Raw genomic sequence first — 15,729 nt, 5'->3', positions numbered from 1 at the left:
TGGAAACTAAACAAGGAGAGAAGCAACTTAGGACTCAGGAGGAATTTCCTGAGAGTCAGAACAATGAATCCGTGGAATGGCTTGTCTTCAGAAGTTGTGAATGCTCCAACACTGGAGGTTTTCAAGAAGAGAGATTGGACAATCACTGGTCTGGAATCTAATAAGGTCTTCTGCTCGAGTAGATGTTTGGATTAGAAGCTCCTTCCAACTTATTCTGTTACGGAGAAAGCCACATCAAAAGCAAGGCAGTGTAAACAAGGACCAAACTCCCCAGGCAGCAGCACTGGGGCTGTTGCCTCCCTAACGTCCATCAGGCAACGAAAGGTCTCCAACCAAACAACTCAACTCAGAGGACACCAAAGACTCCAGAGCATATTTTTGCTTTGTTTCACAATCAGAAAACCCCGCTCTCCTTTTCGCCTTTGCTCCCCTGACTCGTGATTTAACCATGTTCACTTTGGCCACCGTTCTCGTATTCTGTGGTTCTTTCCCCCTCTCTCCCCCAGAGTTAGCTGGACCCATTCTTGGAGCCCGTCGCTACAAAAGGCCTCTTGTGCCTGCACATAATGTTTCCTTTTGCCTTAATGCCGCTCCAGGCATGATGGGAGGGGTCCCGGGAAGAATTTTCCAGGGATTGTTGGGTCAGGATTAACACGCAAAGCTTCTCGCTAAGGATTTCCACGTGGCCTTTAAGAAGGGGAGATATGTAGGAGACTGGATGGAAGAAAGAAAATTCAGGACAAAGAACTGACCAGGGTGGCTAGTTGGGGGAAACCTCGGAGGGGAGCTGAGAGTTTTGCATTGCCAACATGGTTAATTCACCACATCCGATTCCCGATGGTTTCACCGAAGGGGAAGTCTTCACCATTGGCACAATCCTGTTGGTGGAAGGTAAGACCAGAAGGCGGGTTCTGCTTTTCTCTGACATTTCAGACTTTAAGAAGGGAACAAGGAAGGAACCTTTTAGGCCCTCGGTGGTGCAGTGGTTAGAGGACAGTGCCACAGGCTACTTCTGCTCATCACCAGCTGCCGGCAGTTTGGCAGATCGAATCTCACCAGGCTCCAGGTGGACTCAGCCTTCCCTCCTTCTGGGGTGGGTCAAATGAGGACCCAGACGGTTGGGGGCAAGAGGCTGACTCTGTCCACCACTTAGAGAGGGCTGTAAAAGCACCAGGAAGCGGTAGATAAGTCTAAATGCAATGGCTATTGCTAATTTAAGACAGAAATTCCATCCGTCTGCTTTGACTCTCTCTCTTTCCTATGGAGTTCAGTTTGGACAACCATGGTCAGTCCTGCGCTTCATGTGAGTACATGCGTTCAAGGCTGCAAAACATTTGGGGGGGGGGTATCTAAAGAAGCCCCTCTTCCTACTCAACACTGCTCAAAGTGTGATACACTATGCAATAGCAGTGAAGAGAGGTGTGTTGTTGTTGTTATTGTTGTAACTCTTGATTGTGGAAACCTTCACCACCTCCCCCTCTCGTGTCTGTAAATACATTACGTTTGCCCACGTTCACAATAAAGTCCAGCAACACAGGATTCCTACTGAACTCCGATCAGATATTCTTCCACAACGGCCAAACCCACATGCTCCCTTATTTCCTGTAATATGTTCTCACTTGGTCTCTTCTACGCATCATTCTGCGCTTGCGTGGGTCCAACACATCATCATCTGAATCAATAGAAGATAAGGGAGATTGACTGCCTGGGCTGTGTGCCAAGCCCTCCTCTGCTGAGTCACTCCCACCTTCTTCTTCGTCCGAGGAAACTAAAGTCTGAACTGATTCTGTCGGCAATAACACAGGCCTGGGACATGTTGAAGTTTCCCCTGCATCCACCTCCCCATTCCCTGGGGCAGGAGCTGGGCCAGAGCCAACCACAACAAGTATAAGGGCAGATTAGATGGGCCAGGAGGTCTTTTTCTGCCATCAATCTTCTAGGTTTCTATGTTTTAGCAAATAGAATAATGGGGTTCGGAAGGGACCTTGGTGATCTTATGATCCAACCCATTACCCATGGCAGGAGATCCTATAGCCTCATTCCAGACAAATGACTCCAACGCCTGTTTTTCCCCAAGAAGCATCGGAAAGGAAGCCAAAGCCATCCCGTTGCCAATTGCGCAGTCTAAGCAAGACTCAAGCAAGAACCCTCCACCGGATCCAGGAGCCAGAAGCCTTGAAGAATCAGGCACCTTCACCCCAGGGAGATTATTTCAGAGGCAGGACAAACAATAACAATAATCCTGACCACGTCCCTTCCACCCCCTTAACAATATAATTTTCTTTCCCCTTTGCTAACAAGCGATTTGACCTTTCTACTTCTGTCCAAGCCAATAAAGATGTTCTCTCTGTGAATTCATAGAGGAGACATTAAGTGGTGCAGCAACCCAAAAAAAAAAATCCAATTTCTGGATAGATTTTCCCTGAAGGCAGAGAAAAAAGTACATGAGGCAGAAATAGTTCACTTGAAGGCAAAGGAACATTACAGCATCGTTGACTGTTGTAAAAGCATTTAGATTGGTCAGGGGGTTCAAGAAATGAATATTTTTTTTTTTGTTGATACATTTATTTACCAAAGCTCTATTCCACCATCTTAACTAAAGATTCCTGATGGTCTTTAATGAAAATATTCTTTGCTCTTTCTGCTTCTGCATTCAAAGTAGGAACCTAAACTACTTTGGTGAAATATTCAGAATTAGATTTGAAGCTACACAAAGTCCTAGAAAGCCTGCTGGACCGGAGAGCTTGGCATTACGCGGTGCAAAAAGAGTCCTTTATTTGGGAAGCTTGCTTAAAGGCAGAGTCTTTGCCTGCCACTTAAATCTTAGGCTCACGGGGTTGGAAGGGACCCTAGAGGTCATCTAGTCCGGCCGCCTCACTGGAAGGGCCACAATCCTTTAAAAGATTACCAGGGAAACAGATACCTGGGTGGGCAACGGAACCATCCACTCTGGCTGCCGTAAAATGCCTTGGGGTCAATGTTAACCTGTAAAGATTTTCAATTTCAATCTGCATATGTAAATTAATCTCTGTCATATCCGAGACACGACCTTCGTGGTTCTCATTTTGGAAGCCTGTTTCCTCTCTTTGGTTTATCCAAATGCATTACAGAAGGTTTTTTCCCCCTTTTAACTTTGTATAATATGTTAAATGCAAGTTTTGAACTCCAGATGGCAAAACCCTCTGGCTGATCTGGTTGATCTCGGAGGTTGAGGAAGGTGGGTCCTGAATGGGGACCAGCTGAAATTCCAGGTTTGGGAGTCAGAAAAAATAATTCTCAAGAACAGACTGGCAAACTAGTTTCATAAGACGGCCAAAAAAAACCCTGCCCGGAATCACCCAAAGTTACGTTTCCTTCAAGAAACTTTGAAGTCCAACTCTTGCTCAGAAATAGTTCACCTCTAGCGAAAACACTGCTTAATAAACATAGCAAAACACAGGTGCTGGCTGCCCCTCTTTTCAAACAAAGTGCCCACCCCTGTGATCCCAGAGACAGCCTATTGTGTCCACAACAAATACACGCTCCTGAACCGACAGTCACACCCACACCCACCCACACACCCGAGCTAGTTCCAGGTCCTGCAAGCTGTGGCTGTTTCTCTCTCTCTTTCGTGAACGAGAGAGTCTGGGGAAGGGAAAGCAGAGGGTTGGTGCTGTGCCTTCTTTTCAAAAGAGCTCAATTTGGCAGGAGCCAAACACTTTCGGAAGGCAATTGCCTTGGGGTTTGGAAGGGCAAAAGGGCAGAAAGAGGAGGAGAGAGGGAGGGAGAGAGGGAGAAGAGACAGGAGCGACACAGAGAGAGAGAGACAGAGCAAAAGAGACAGACAGAGAGAGAGAAAGAGGAGGAGAGAGGGAGGGAGGAAGAGAAGAGACAGGAGAGAGAGAGAGAAGAGCAACAGACAAAGTACCGTCTAGGTTAGTCCGGTTTCACAGCTCCAAAGATGCCGGCCCCTGACGTTCTTCCAGAAGGATTTACAGAGTCCGAAATGATGGGCTTTGGCATAGTGATGCTGACGGAAGGTAAGGTAGGAGGCTTATGCGACATAGACCCAAACTGGATCCAGGTCTTCTTCCTGAAATTACATTGTCTCCCCGAGTCTTCAGAGCGGGGCAGCATACAAATCTAATGTATTATTACTATTGTTGTTGTTGTTGTTGTTATTGCTAAGCAAAAAAAATAGTTTCTGTTTGGACAGAGTTTATAGCAAGGACTTCATCTAAGTAATACAGCCTGGATTATTTATTTATTTTGGGGGGTGGAACTTGGTCAGATGAAGAATTCATAAACGTTTCATTGACAGAAAATGTATATTTTCCATACTATCCTGCATATTTAATCTACATAAGATATATACAAGTTAATTTGTATATACAGTACTCCTCATTGCTATCACCCACCTCCTGCTACTTAGGACTGAATGACTGTAACCTGTTGCTTGTATCCTTACCACTTATATTAATATTGCATATATTAAATTTGCCGTCAGGCATGGGGGAACTGAAACACCTCCCCCGGGCATGTACAATTTATGCATGGTATGTTTGTGTGTGTGCTTGTTAGTATATTGGGGTTCTTTTTAAACTTTTTAAAATATTTAAATTTATTTGGATTTGTTACGATTTGTTGTGTCTTGTTGACCCCTATGACAATCACTAAGTGTTTTTTATCTCCTGATTCTTGACAAATGTCTCTTTTTCTTTTATGTACATTGAGAGCATCTGCACCAAAGACAAATTCCTTGTGTCTCCTATCACACTTGGCCAATGAATGAATTCTATTCTATTTCTATATTTCTATATTTCTATATTTCTATATTTCTATATTTCTATATTTCTATATTTCTATATTTCTATATTTCTATATTTCTATATTTCTATATTTCTATATTTCTATATTTCTATATTTCTATATTTCTATATTTCTATATTTCTATATTTCTATATTTCTATATTTCTATACTTCTATACTTCTATACTTCTATACTTCTATACTTCTATATTTCTATATTTCTATATTTCTATATTTCTATATTTCTATATTTCTATATTTCTATATTTCTATATTTCTATATTTCTATATTTCTATATTTCTATATTTCTATATTTCTATATTTCTAATTTCTATATTTCTATATTTCTATATTTCTATATTTCTATATTTCTATATTTCTATATTTCTATATTTCTATATTATTTCTATTCTATTCTAAATAAACGAAGCTGCAGAGTTTTATACCTTTGTTGTTGTTTAGGGTTGTGCTGATCAACCTGGTGTGAGGATCCGAGACACAATTACAAATCACAATGAAACGTTTGGGTGTTTTTTCCCCCTCCCCCTATTTTAGCTTTGTTTGGATTCTCTCTGAACGTGTTGACCATCGTTGCTTTCTGGAAGATCAAGGAGATTCAAACCCCCGGCAACTTCCTGATCCTCAACCTGGCCTTGTCCGACTGCGGCATTTGCCTCAACGCCTTCATCGCTGCTTTCTCCAGCTTCCTGAGGTGGGTTTTGTTCCTTTGGAGAAAGGGCTATTTTGGCCTTCAGGGAGCTGCGTGTTGTTTCCCAACTGATGCTCACTTTGTGGCACTTTGGTGCAAGTATCAGGCTCTGGTTTCATGCTGATTTGGAGATACGTCGCTCCTGCCTGGGGGGAGGCGGAAGGGAGGGGACCGGGTTATTCTGGGGAGGAGTTCTGCCGTAGGATTGACAAGAAGTGGCCGGTGAGAAAAGGGCTCAGCTGGTCTTAAAAACACTGAGCAGGTCAGAGCTGGTCAACGGATGGATGGGAGACCACCAGAGAATCAGGAAAGCCAAAATGCACCCAAAGGAGGCCCAAAAAATGTTGAACTGAGAAGCCACAACAGACTGCAAGACTTTATTGCCGTTATTGCTGTAAGCCTCCCTGAGTCCCATGGGATCGGGCAGCAAATTAAATTAAATTAAATTAAAACCTCCAAGATCCTTTCCAGCTCTGTTCTGATTGATCTCCTTCAAGAGCCCATTCAGACATTCAAAAGTGGCTCCAGAAAAGCAAACCAAACTCGCAGGAAGAGGTATTTGCAAAGGAGAAGCTGGAGGTAGCCCAAAAAAATTTAAGGACCCATTCTTTTTTGTTTTAAATATCTCAGGAGGCATCTCAGAACCTCCCATCGGCCTCTCCTATATATATAGAGAGAGAAGGTCTGGCCAAATGTCCCATAGATCTAGTCAACATCTAGACCCCCTTCTAGAGAGATATTCATGCCTCCCTCTCTCTCTTCTGACCCTTGCATCTAAGAGAGGGTCCTCAAAGTCCCCATCGTCCTCTGACTCAGACATTACCCTAACTGGGGGTTCTACAGTCTCTGGTGGTTCCTCAGTCTCCGATTCTCCTTCACTCTCACTCTCAGACTCAGATGGCGAGAACGCTGGCCTGCGATGTCAGTACTCCTCCGTCTCTTGGTCCTCAAAATCCATGACCAGCTGAGTCGGATGTGGACCATTCACAGCACCAGCCAGGGAGCTTTGACTTTGTTTCCTGGTTCCCGTGTTTAGAACACGCTTCCTCCCTCTCAGAACCAGAGAAAACATGAGACACTTTCACATTGCCTTGTACATATGATTCATGACTCTCTTGAGCAGCACGAGCTGTGAGTTTTGGATGCTGTCACCTGGAGGTCATCCAGCATGGCCAGAAAAAAGACAATCTTTGGAGAAAAGAAAAAGAAAATAGCCACGTCCTCCTCCTGACCTGTTTCGCCCCCGTCTCCTCAATTCCCTTCCAGATATTGGCCCTACGGCTCCGACGGCTGCCAAATTCACGGCTTCCAAGGATTTTTAACGGCCCTAACGAGCATTAATTGTATGGCTGCCATTGCATGGGACCGATATCATCAATATTGCTCCAGTAAGTCCTCTGGCGGGGTATTATTTTCTTTTAAAAAATGTATTAGTTGCATAATTTATGGGTAGCTGGACATACAGAAAATGAGAACAGTGGCCAAAAGCCACATGTACATTAAATGATCTAGAAGGATGACCGAGCAGTAGTTTAAAAATAAGACTTCCCAGACTTTAAGGAGGCCACCTTGAGATGAAACTTTCGACATGTATTTCCAAACCTTGGCCTCTTTAAGATTTGTGGGATTCTCCCAGAGGTCTTCTGGCTGGGGAATTCTGGGAGTTGAAGTCCACACATCTTGAAGCTGCCATGGCTGAAGAACCCTCCTTTAGCGTGTAGGACTCAGAACTATTTACTGTATCATTGCTTTGTTATGCCCTTCAGGTTGTAGAATGATTGTGATTGTGATTGTTGTTATCTGAAGATTAAAAAAAGGCTGCACTTGAAGCTGCAATTAGTGGGCAATAAACACTCTTAATTTCAGAGGGAGAACTTGGTAAGTGTCAGTCCAATTGTAAAAAGGCCACTTAAAATGCCTCAGGCTGGGCAGTTTTATCCCTGTGGCCAATTTGCCACTTAAAATCTCTGCCAGTCCAATTGAAAAGGCTCCGGAAGCTTCCATGCCTTCCTGTACTCCGTGCCATTTTCATTTCGATTTAATATTTATTTTATTCCTCACCCCAATTTAGATGCATAATAAGCTGAAGACTAAGCTATATGGGCTGCAGAAAACCAAAATAACCAGTAGGGGGCACCAAGGAGATTCTAAAATATCCAATCCTCTGGTGCCATCTAGTGACTGTCAAGATTTTTCTTCCAGCCAGACGTGTTAGGCTTAAATAAAATAAAAACCAAGCTAAGCAATTGTGTAGCTATTACACAAATTATTTCAGAGGGAAAATTCTGCTGAAACATCAGGAGCAAAGGGAGGGGGCGTGGCTATTGGGTGTTTCAAAAATAAGTGCGGAACTGGGTAAGAGTTGGCTGAGGGGAACATCTTTTCCATTCCTAAACACCCAAGACCTCCCTGGCCCCAAAGAGCCCCAGATCATACCGTAGAGGTTGGTACTCCAGGAGAAGTGGACACAGAGGCTGGAAGAGGAGGAGTTAAGAGAGACATCAGCCTGGAATCACTGCAAGTCCAATCCCTCTTGAACTCAATCGACTCTTATTTAGTGCCAGTTTAGTTGATTGGACTCTTGTGTCCAGGCTTGGGCAACAAATCCCCATCGCTGGAATTTCACCGGTGCTCCTGCTCCTTTGCACCTGACAACTGGCTGATTGTGTAGCAAATTGGAGACTTCAGCCTGCCCCAATTATTTATTTTATTTTATTTTATTTTATTTTATTTTATTGTTATTATTATTATTATTATTATTATTATTATTATTATTATTATTATTATTATTATTATATTTGTATGCAGCCCCTCTCCGCAGACTCGGGGCAGCTCACAACAACAATAAAACAGTATACGATAAACAAATCTAATATTTTAAAAATATCTTAAAAACCCATTATTTTAAAAAACAAACGAAACAAGCATTTATTATTACTTGGATTTGTATGCCGCCCCTCTCCGAAGACTCGGGGCGGCTCACAACATGTAAAAAGACAAATCATAAGTAATCAACAATTTAAAATTTTAAAGATTTAAAAAAAACCCACAAACTAACAGACTCACACACAAGCATACCATATATAAATTCAACGTGCCCAGTGGGGGGATGTTTCAATTCCCCCATGCCTGACGGCAAAGGTGGGTTTTAAGAAGTTTACGGAAGGCAGGAAGAGTAGGGGCAGTTCTAATCTCCGGGGGGAGTTGGTTCCAGAGGGCCGGTGCCGCCACAGAGAAGGCTCTTCCCCTGGGGCCCGCCAACCGACATTGCTTAGTTGACGGGACCCGGAGAAGGCCCACTCTGTGGGACCTAATTGGTCACTGGGATTCGTGCGGCAGGAGGCGGTCTCGGAGATATTCTGGTCCAGTGCCATGAAGGGCTTTAAAGGTCATAACCAACACTTTGAATTGTGACCGGAAACTGATCGGCAGCCAGTGCAGACTGCGGAGTGATGGTGAAACATGGGCATACCTGGGTAAGCCCATGACTGCTCTCGCAGCTGCATTCTGCACGATCTGGAGTTTCCGAACACTTTTCAAAGGTAGCCCCATGTAGAGAGCATTACAGTAGTTGAACCTCGAGGTGATGAGGGCATGAGTGACTGTGAGCAGTGAGTCCTGGTCCAGATAGGGCCGCAACTGGTGCACCAGGCGAACCTGGGCAAACGTCCCCCTCGCCACAGCTGCGAGATGTTGTTCTAATGTGAGCTGTGGATCGAGGAGGACGCCCAAGTTGCGGACCCTCTCTGAGGGGGTCAATAATTCCCCCCCCCAGGGTAATGGACGGACAGATGGAGTTGTCCTTGGGAGGCAAAACCCACAGCCACTCCGTCTTATCCGGGTTGAGTTTGAGTCTGTTGACACCCATCCAGGCCCCAACAGCCTCCAGGCACCGGCACATCACTTCCACCGCTTCGTTGACTGGGCATGGGGTGGAGATGTAAAGCTGGGTATCATCGGCATATTGATGATACCTCACCCCATGTCCTTGGATGATCTCACCCAGCGGTTTCATGTAGATGTTAAATAGCAGGGGGGAGAGGACCGACCCCTGAGGCACCCCACAAGGGAGAGACCTAGGAGTCGACCTCTGTCCCCCCACTAACACCGACTGCAACCGGCCAGAGAGGTAGGAGGAGAACCACTGAAGAACAGTGCCTCCCACTCCCAACCCCTCCAGCCGGCGCAGAAGGATACCATGGTCGATGGTATCGAAAGCTGCTGAGAGGTCAAGGAGCACCAGGACAGAGGATAAACCCCTGTCCCGGGCCCGCCAGAGATCATCCATCAACGCGACCAAAGCGGTTTCCGTGCTGTAACCAGGCCTGAAACCCGACTGCTGGGGACCTAGATAATCGGCTTCTTCCAAGGACCGCTGGAGCTGGAGTGCCACCACCTTCTCAACAACCTTCCCCATAAAGGGAAGGTTGGAGACTGGACGGTAGTTATTAAGCACAGCTGGGTCCAGGGAGGGCTTCTTGAGGAGGGGGCGCACAAGCGCTTCTTTATAGAGTGATGGAAAAACTCCCCTCCCCAAGGAAGCGTTGGTAATCTCCTGGGCCCAGCTCCGTGTCACCTCCCTGCTGGCCGAGACCAACCAGGAGGGACACGGATCCAGTAAACAGGTGGCGGAACTCACAGCTCCAATGGCCTTGTCCACTTCATCAGGTGTCACCAGATCAAACTCTTCCCAGACAGGTGGACAAGTACGTGCCCCAGTCACCTCGACTGACTCGTTGTCAGTCGACTCTGCTATACAATTGGAGTCGAGGTCGGCCCGAATCCGAGCGACTTTATCAGCGAAAAACGAGTTAAAGTCCTCGGCACTACTCTGCAAGGGCTCCCCAACTCCCCCCTGATTAAGAAGGGAGCGGGTCACCCTAAACAGAGCGGCCGGGCGGGATTCCGCTGATGCAATCAAGGCGGCATGGTACGCGCATCTTGCCGCCTTGAGCGCCACTTTGTAAGTCTTAATAAAAGCTCTTACAAGTGTTCGATTAGATTCAGACCTACTCTTCCTCCATCGCTTCTCTAGACGTCTCTTCTGGCGTTTCAACTCCCGGAGCTCCTCGTTGAACCATGGAGCTCTACGGGGTCTAGCGCCACGGAGAGGTCGCAAAGGCGCAATCCGGTCAAGGGCCTCTGCTGCAGCCTCGTTCCAGGCTTTCGCAAGAGACTCTGCCGAACTGTGGACAAGTGCCTCTGGTATAACCCCAAGCGCCATCTGAAAGCCCTCTGGGTCCATCAGGCGTCTGGGGCGGAACATCTTAATTGGTTCCGCCTCACTGCGGGGAAGGATTGGAGCCAGGAAGTCAAGCCGTAGTAGAAAATGGTCTGACCATGACAAAGGCACTGCTTCTAAGCCCCTTAGTCTCAGACCATTACTCAGTTGCTCGGAAAGGAGCATACTATACATAAAGCTATATAAGCCTGGGGGAGATGTCTCAATTCCCCCATGCCTGACGGCAGAGGTGGGTTTTAAGGAGTTTGTGAAAGGCAAGGAGGGTGGGGGCAATCCTGATCTCTAAGGGGGAGCTGGTTCCAGAAGGTTGGGGCCGCCACAGAGAAGGCTCTTCCCCTGGGTCCCGCCAGACAACATTGTTTAGTCGACGGGACCCGGAGAAGGGCGACTCTGTGGGACCTGACCGGTCGCTGGGATTCGTGCGGCAGAAGGCGGTCCCGGAGATACTAGAGCCGTTCTGTGGGAATCGGGGCGGTGTGGTTGCGCAAGGTGGGGGGGAGAAATACTATCCACAACAAATTCCATCCAGGAGATTCAAGGACATCCTTTGTTCATAAAAGGAGGTCAATAAATTGAAACTTGGAAGGCGGCCAAAGTTTGGACTCTGAATTGTTTCTCGGGTGTTTATTGGGACGCTGAGACTTGGGCAACTTGGAAACTACACAAAAGCAGACACACACCACACACCAGCAGCCCTCACCAAACCCCGATGGAGAGGTTGACTGGGGCCTCTCTCTCTGCGCCAGGGTCTCCTCTCCCAATTTGGGAGCCCTGCAGGTGGAGGCCCCTCACTCACGGTTAAGGCCTTTCCACCCCCCTAGAATAGTCCACCTTGATGTTTCCGGAGCTTCCTCCCCAGAGCCCCTTCCCAAAACAGAGTCTGCCCTCAGGGAAAATCTGGAGAGGCTGCCCCCCCTCCCTCCCTCCCCTCCCTCCCTTCCTGCATTGTGATCCCACTGCAAGTTGATGCCCCCCCCTCATTTTTCTCTCGCAGGGCAGAAATTACAGTGGAATTCGGCGTTGACCTTGGGGCTGTTTTCTTGGTGTTTCGCTGGCTTTTGGTCCGCGATGCCCCTCCTGGGATGGGGGGCCTATGATTATGAGCCCCTGAGGACCTGTTGCACTTTGGACTACACCAAAGGAGACAGGTAGGTCTTTCTTACGGGGCCTATTTAGGGTGCAGCTTTCAGCCCTCGGCGTCAGGCTTTATTCTTCCGGCGTCTGTTTTATGGAGATGCTCAGATCCTTGACGACGTCAGGACTCATTGCAAAGCATCATTGGGCCACTCCTTGTTTTTCACCCCCCGCAGGAATTACATCACCTTCCTTATTCCTCTGGTGCTGTTCAATTTTGTGATCCCGATTTTCATCATTTTGATGTCCTGTCAAACCATTGATAACAAATTCAGGAAAACGGGACAATTGAAGGTAAGAAAACACCGCTGCCTAGAGAGGCTGCCAGCCAAGCCAAGCTAGGCCTTGGTTGACTTGAGTCTTCTGATCTCCGTAGCGTTGACGCGGCGTCTATCTCGCCCCAGTGGGGTGTTTTCAGCTTCATCGAGCGTCAGGCGACGGGGTGTGCCCCATTCCATCCATCTGGAGACACATCGGGTGCAGGAGTGGGATTCCGTAGCGGGTTTGGAACCAATGTGGTAGTGGACTGCACACCGGTAGCTGCCGCCAGATCATAACATTTGCGTGCAACCACTCCAGTGTCAGTCCCTCAGGCACCGCCACCGTTTCTTGTATTTTTTGCTTCGTGTGCAACAGTTGCAGCAGCACTAGCTATCCGCCCCTGGTGGGATCCTACTGGTTTGGACTGGTTCAGGGGAAGCTATTGTTGTGACTCTGCACAGTGGGCAGAAGCGGCGAAACCCAAAGCGAAGAGGGTCCGACCCCCCCAGTGTAAGAAATTTCAAGAAACGGCAGCCACAGGAGGAAGAGACAGGACTTTTCTGAACTCTTCAGAAAAACACTTGCAGCCACAATCCATCCAGAAACCCCCCCCCCACTTATTTTCTCTCTTTCTTTCTTTCTTTCTTTCTTTCTTTCTTTCTTTCTTTCGTTTGTTTGTTTCAGAGGATATAATCATAGTAAAATATATCAATGGAAGATTAGAAGAAAAGATATAGGAATAATATGGAAGAAACAGTAGAGTTCATAAACATCTACATGTAATTAGTAGAAATATAAGAGAAAGAATAGGACAGGGGACAGAAGGCACACTGGTGCACTTATGCACGCCCCCTTACTGACCTCTTAGGAATCGGGTGAGGTCAACCAAGGATAGTCTAAGGGTGAAGTTTTGGGGGTTTGGGGATGACACCACAGAGCCCGGTAATGAGTTCCACACTTTGACAACTCAATTACTAAAGTCATATTTTTTACAGTCAAGTTTGGAGCTGTTAATATTGAGCTTGAATCTGTTGCATGCTCTTGTGTTGTTGTGGTTGAAGCTGAAGTAGTCTTTGACAGGCAGGACGTTGCAGCATATAATCTTGAGGGCGATGCTTAGGTCATGTTTAAGGCGTCTTAGTTCTAAGCTTTCAAGACCCAGGAGGATTGAAAGTCTAGTCTCGCAGGGGATTCTGTTTCGGGTGGAGGAGTGAAGGGCTCTTATCTGACTTCATTGTCTGATGTTGACAGTTCACAGACGGCTCTAATCTTTGCTCTTCTTCCCCCAGTTCAACACCAGTTTGCCTGTGAAATCTTTGGTCCTCTGCTGGGGCCCCTATTCACTCTTAAGTATCTACGCTGCAGTTCAGAGTGTAGCACTCGTCTCCCCCAAAATCTTGATGGTAAGTAAGAAAATGGTACGAGGCCCTGAAGGTGGTTGGGGGGGTGTAAAAGCCCACTCCCCCTGAAATGTTGCCCTCTTTTGTGGTTGCCTTCAACTTCAATCTCTTGATGTGATCTGGGTTTTCCGTTGTTGGGCTGAGATAGCCCAGGTGTTACTACCTGCAAAAATGGCTTCCCCTCCCCCTCCCCAGAGGCCGAAAATGCCCCCCCCCCTGAGCCTCTGCGCAAGCCAAAAATCACCACATGTGCAATGCAGATTAATTAGAGCAACAGCTGGCATGCCGGCAGATGTGGCTCCGTGTGCCATCTCCATAGCTTTGCCCTCCCTGGTGAGGGTCTCCTGCTTGGATGGGAGGGAGGGTGGACTAGATGGCCTACGAGGTCCCTTCCATAAGGACCTAAGAGGAGCCCTGCTGAATCGGGCCAAAGCCCATCGAGTCCAGCCTTCTGTGCCCCACAGTGGCCCCCCAATTGTCCATGGGGACCTTGAGCAGAAGGAGAAGGCAAGACCCCCCCTTTCCCTGGACCCCCTTGAACAAAGGGGACCCAACTCTGTTAATCTATGGGAAGCTCTATGAACCCCTCCGATAAAAAGGCCAGAAACCACAGGGGCCAACGGGAGGCGACCAGACCTGCAATGTTCAAAGGAAACGAGGGTGGAGGTGGTGGTGGTGATGGTGGTGGCGGTGTGGCTTTTCCCCACAGATCCCTGCGCTGATGGCCAAGACTTCGCCCACCTTCAACGCCTTCATCTACGCCTTGGGGAACGAGAACTTCCGCGGGGGGCTGTGGCAGCTTCTCACGGGGGAAAAAAGGGAGAAACCCAAAACTGATGACAAAATCAATTAATCCACGTTCTGGGCATGGATGGGGGTGGGGGTGGGGGGCTCAGGCCAGAACGTGTGACGACACAGAGAGCAGAATGCGTCCGTTGACCAAGAAGAGCCTTCTGGGCGCCAAAGGTGGGTTTCCTGCTACGCGCTAAGCCCCTCCCCACCCCCACCCCGATACAGAGAGTCCTCGAGATGTGACCACGACTGAGCCTGAAACGCCTGCTGCTAAACGAGGCTGTTGTTGAGTGAATCCTGCCCCGTTTTATGACCATTCTTGTCAAGTGAGTCCCTGCAGTTGTTACCGTGGCAGCATTGCCTTCGCTAAGTGAAGGATCCGCCTTTGCCGTTGACTTTGCCTGTCGGAAGGTCCCCACAAGGGGACGGTGTGACCCCGGTCGCGAGTGTGACAGATGTTGGAACTTTGAGCAGTTACTGAGTGAAGGGTCATAATAGCTGCAACTGGGCATCAAAATAGGATCCCGGCCACCCACATCCCCCCCCTCACTGTCTGCTCTGTTATTAAAAGAGTCGCTTTGTGCTGATGTCCTTCCCAGCGTTCATCCCTCCGCCTACTATGTCCCCACCCTCCCCCACTCCCTCTCCGTCCATCTGTGGCTGTGGCTCAGGGGCCACCGGTGGGTCTGGCTGCCTTCTTCTTCCCCCCACAGAGGATGGGCCTCCTCTCGAGAAACAGGGGAGGGGGAGGGAGTGACTGGGATGCAAGAAGGGAGGATCCCCCCCGCCCCCCTTCAGCTTTTTCTAGGTTATCTGGAGATGAGAGTAGTCTGGGCTGACCCCTCTGCTCGGGCTGCCTTCCCTGCTTCTACCCAATGGAGGCAACAGCAACAGCACCTAAGACTTATCTACGGCTTCCTAGTGTTTTTGTAGCAAGGCTGAACCAACTTTGAGCAGGTGGTGGGACCTGAACTACATAAGAACCTAGGAAGAGCCCTGCTGAATCAAGCCAAAGCCCGTTGAGTCCAGCATTCTGTGTCCCACAGTGGCCCCCCTATTGTCCAGAGGGATCTTGCGCAAGAAAGAGAAGGCAAACCCCTCCCTTTCCCTCAACCCCCAACACATGGGACCCAAGGGAACCCTGCCTGCCTCAACCAACATAGAGGTGGCACTTGGACATCTGTTTCAGTCACCACCCATGATACACTTGGCATCCCTGAATCTGTCCCATCCTGCCTTGAAGCTCTCCAGACTGACAGCTGTCACGACCTCTTCTGGAAGGGAATCCCATCAACCAAGGACCCTCTGGGGGAAGAAGAAATATTTCCCTTGATTTGTCCTCCCTTTCTCACCTGTGAGCTTTAGGGAGGGGCCCCTCGTCCTAGTATTCTGTGATAGAGAA

The 15,729-nt window shown here is 47.9% G+C and overlaps 1 protein-coding gene across 1 annotated transcript; it reads left to right on the top strand.

Moving 5' to 3' along the window:
• Positions 1-3,947: 3,947 nt before the first annotated feature.
• RGR (retinal G protein coupled receptor) lies at positions 3,948-14,894 on the top strand. The gene is made up of 7 exons (XM_070753915.1): positions 3,948-4,019; positions 5,345-5,501; positions 6,765-6,886; positions 11,735-11,888; positions 12,051-12,168; positions 13,425-13,538; positions 14,245-14,894. Exons 1-7 carry the CDS (start codon positions 3,986-3,988, stop codon positions 14,386-14,388), a joined length of 843 nt encoding a protein of 280 aa, XP_070610016.1. The 5' UTR covers positions 3,948-3,985; the 3' UTR covers positions 14,389-14,894.
• The last annotated feature ends 835 nt before the right edge of the window (positions 14,895-15,729 follow it).

The sequence above is a fragment of the Erythrolamprus reginae genome, chromosome 5, assembly GCF_031021105.1.
Source record: "Erythrolamprus reginae isolate rEryReg1 chromosome 5, rEryReg1.hap1, whole genome shotgun sequence".
Lineage (NCBI taxonomy): Eukaryota > Metazoa > Chordata > Lepidosauria > Squamata > Dipsadidae > Erythrolamprus > Erythrolamprus reginae.
The sequence above is the reverse complement of the archived record's forward strand: the minus strand, read 5'-3'. Positions and strand labels throughout refer to the sequence as shown.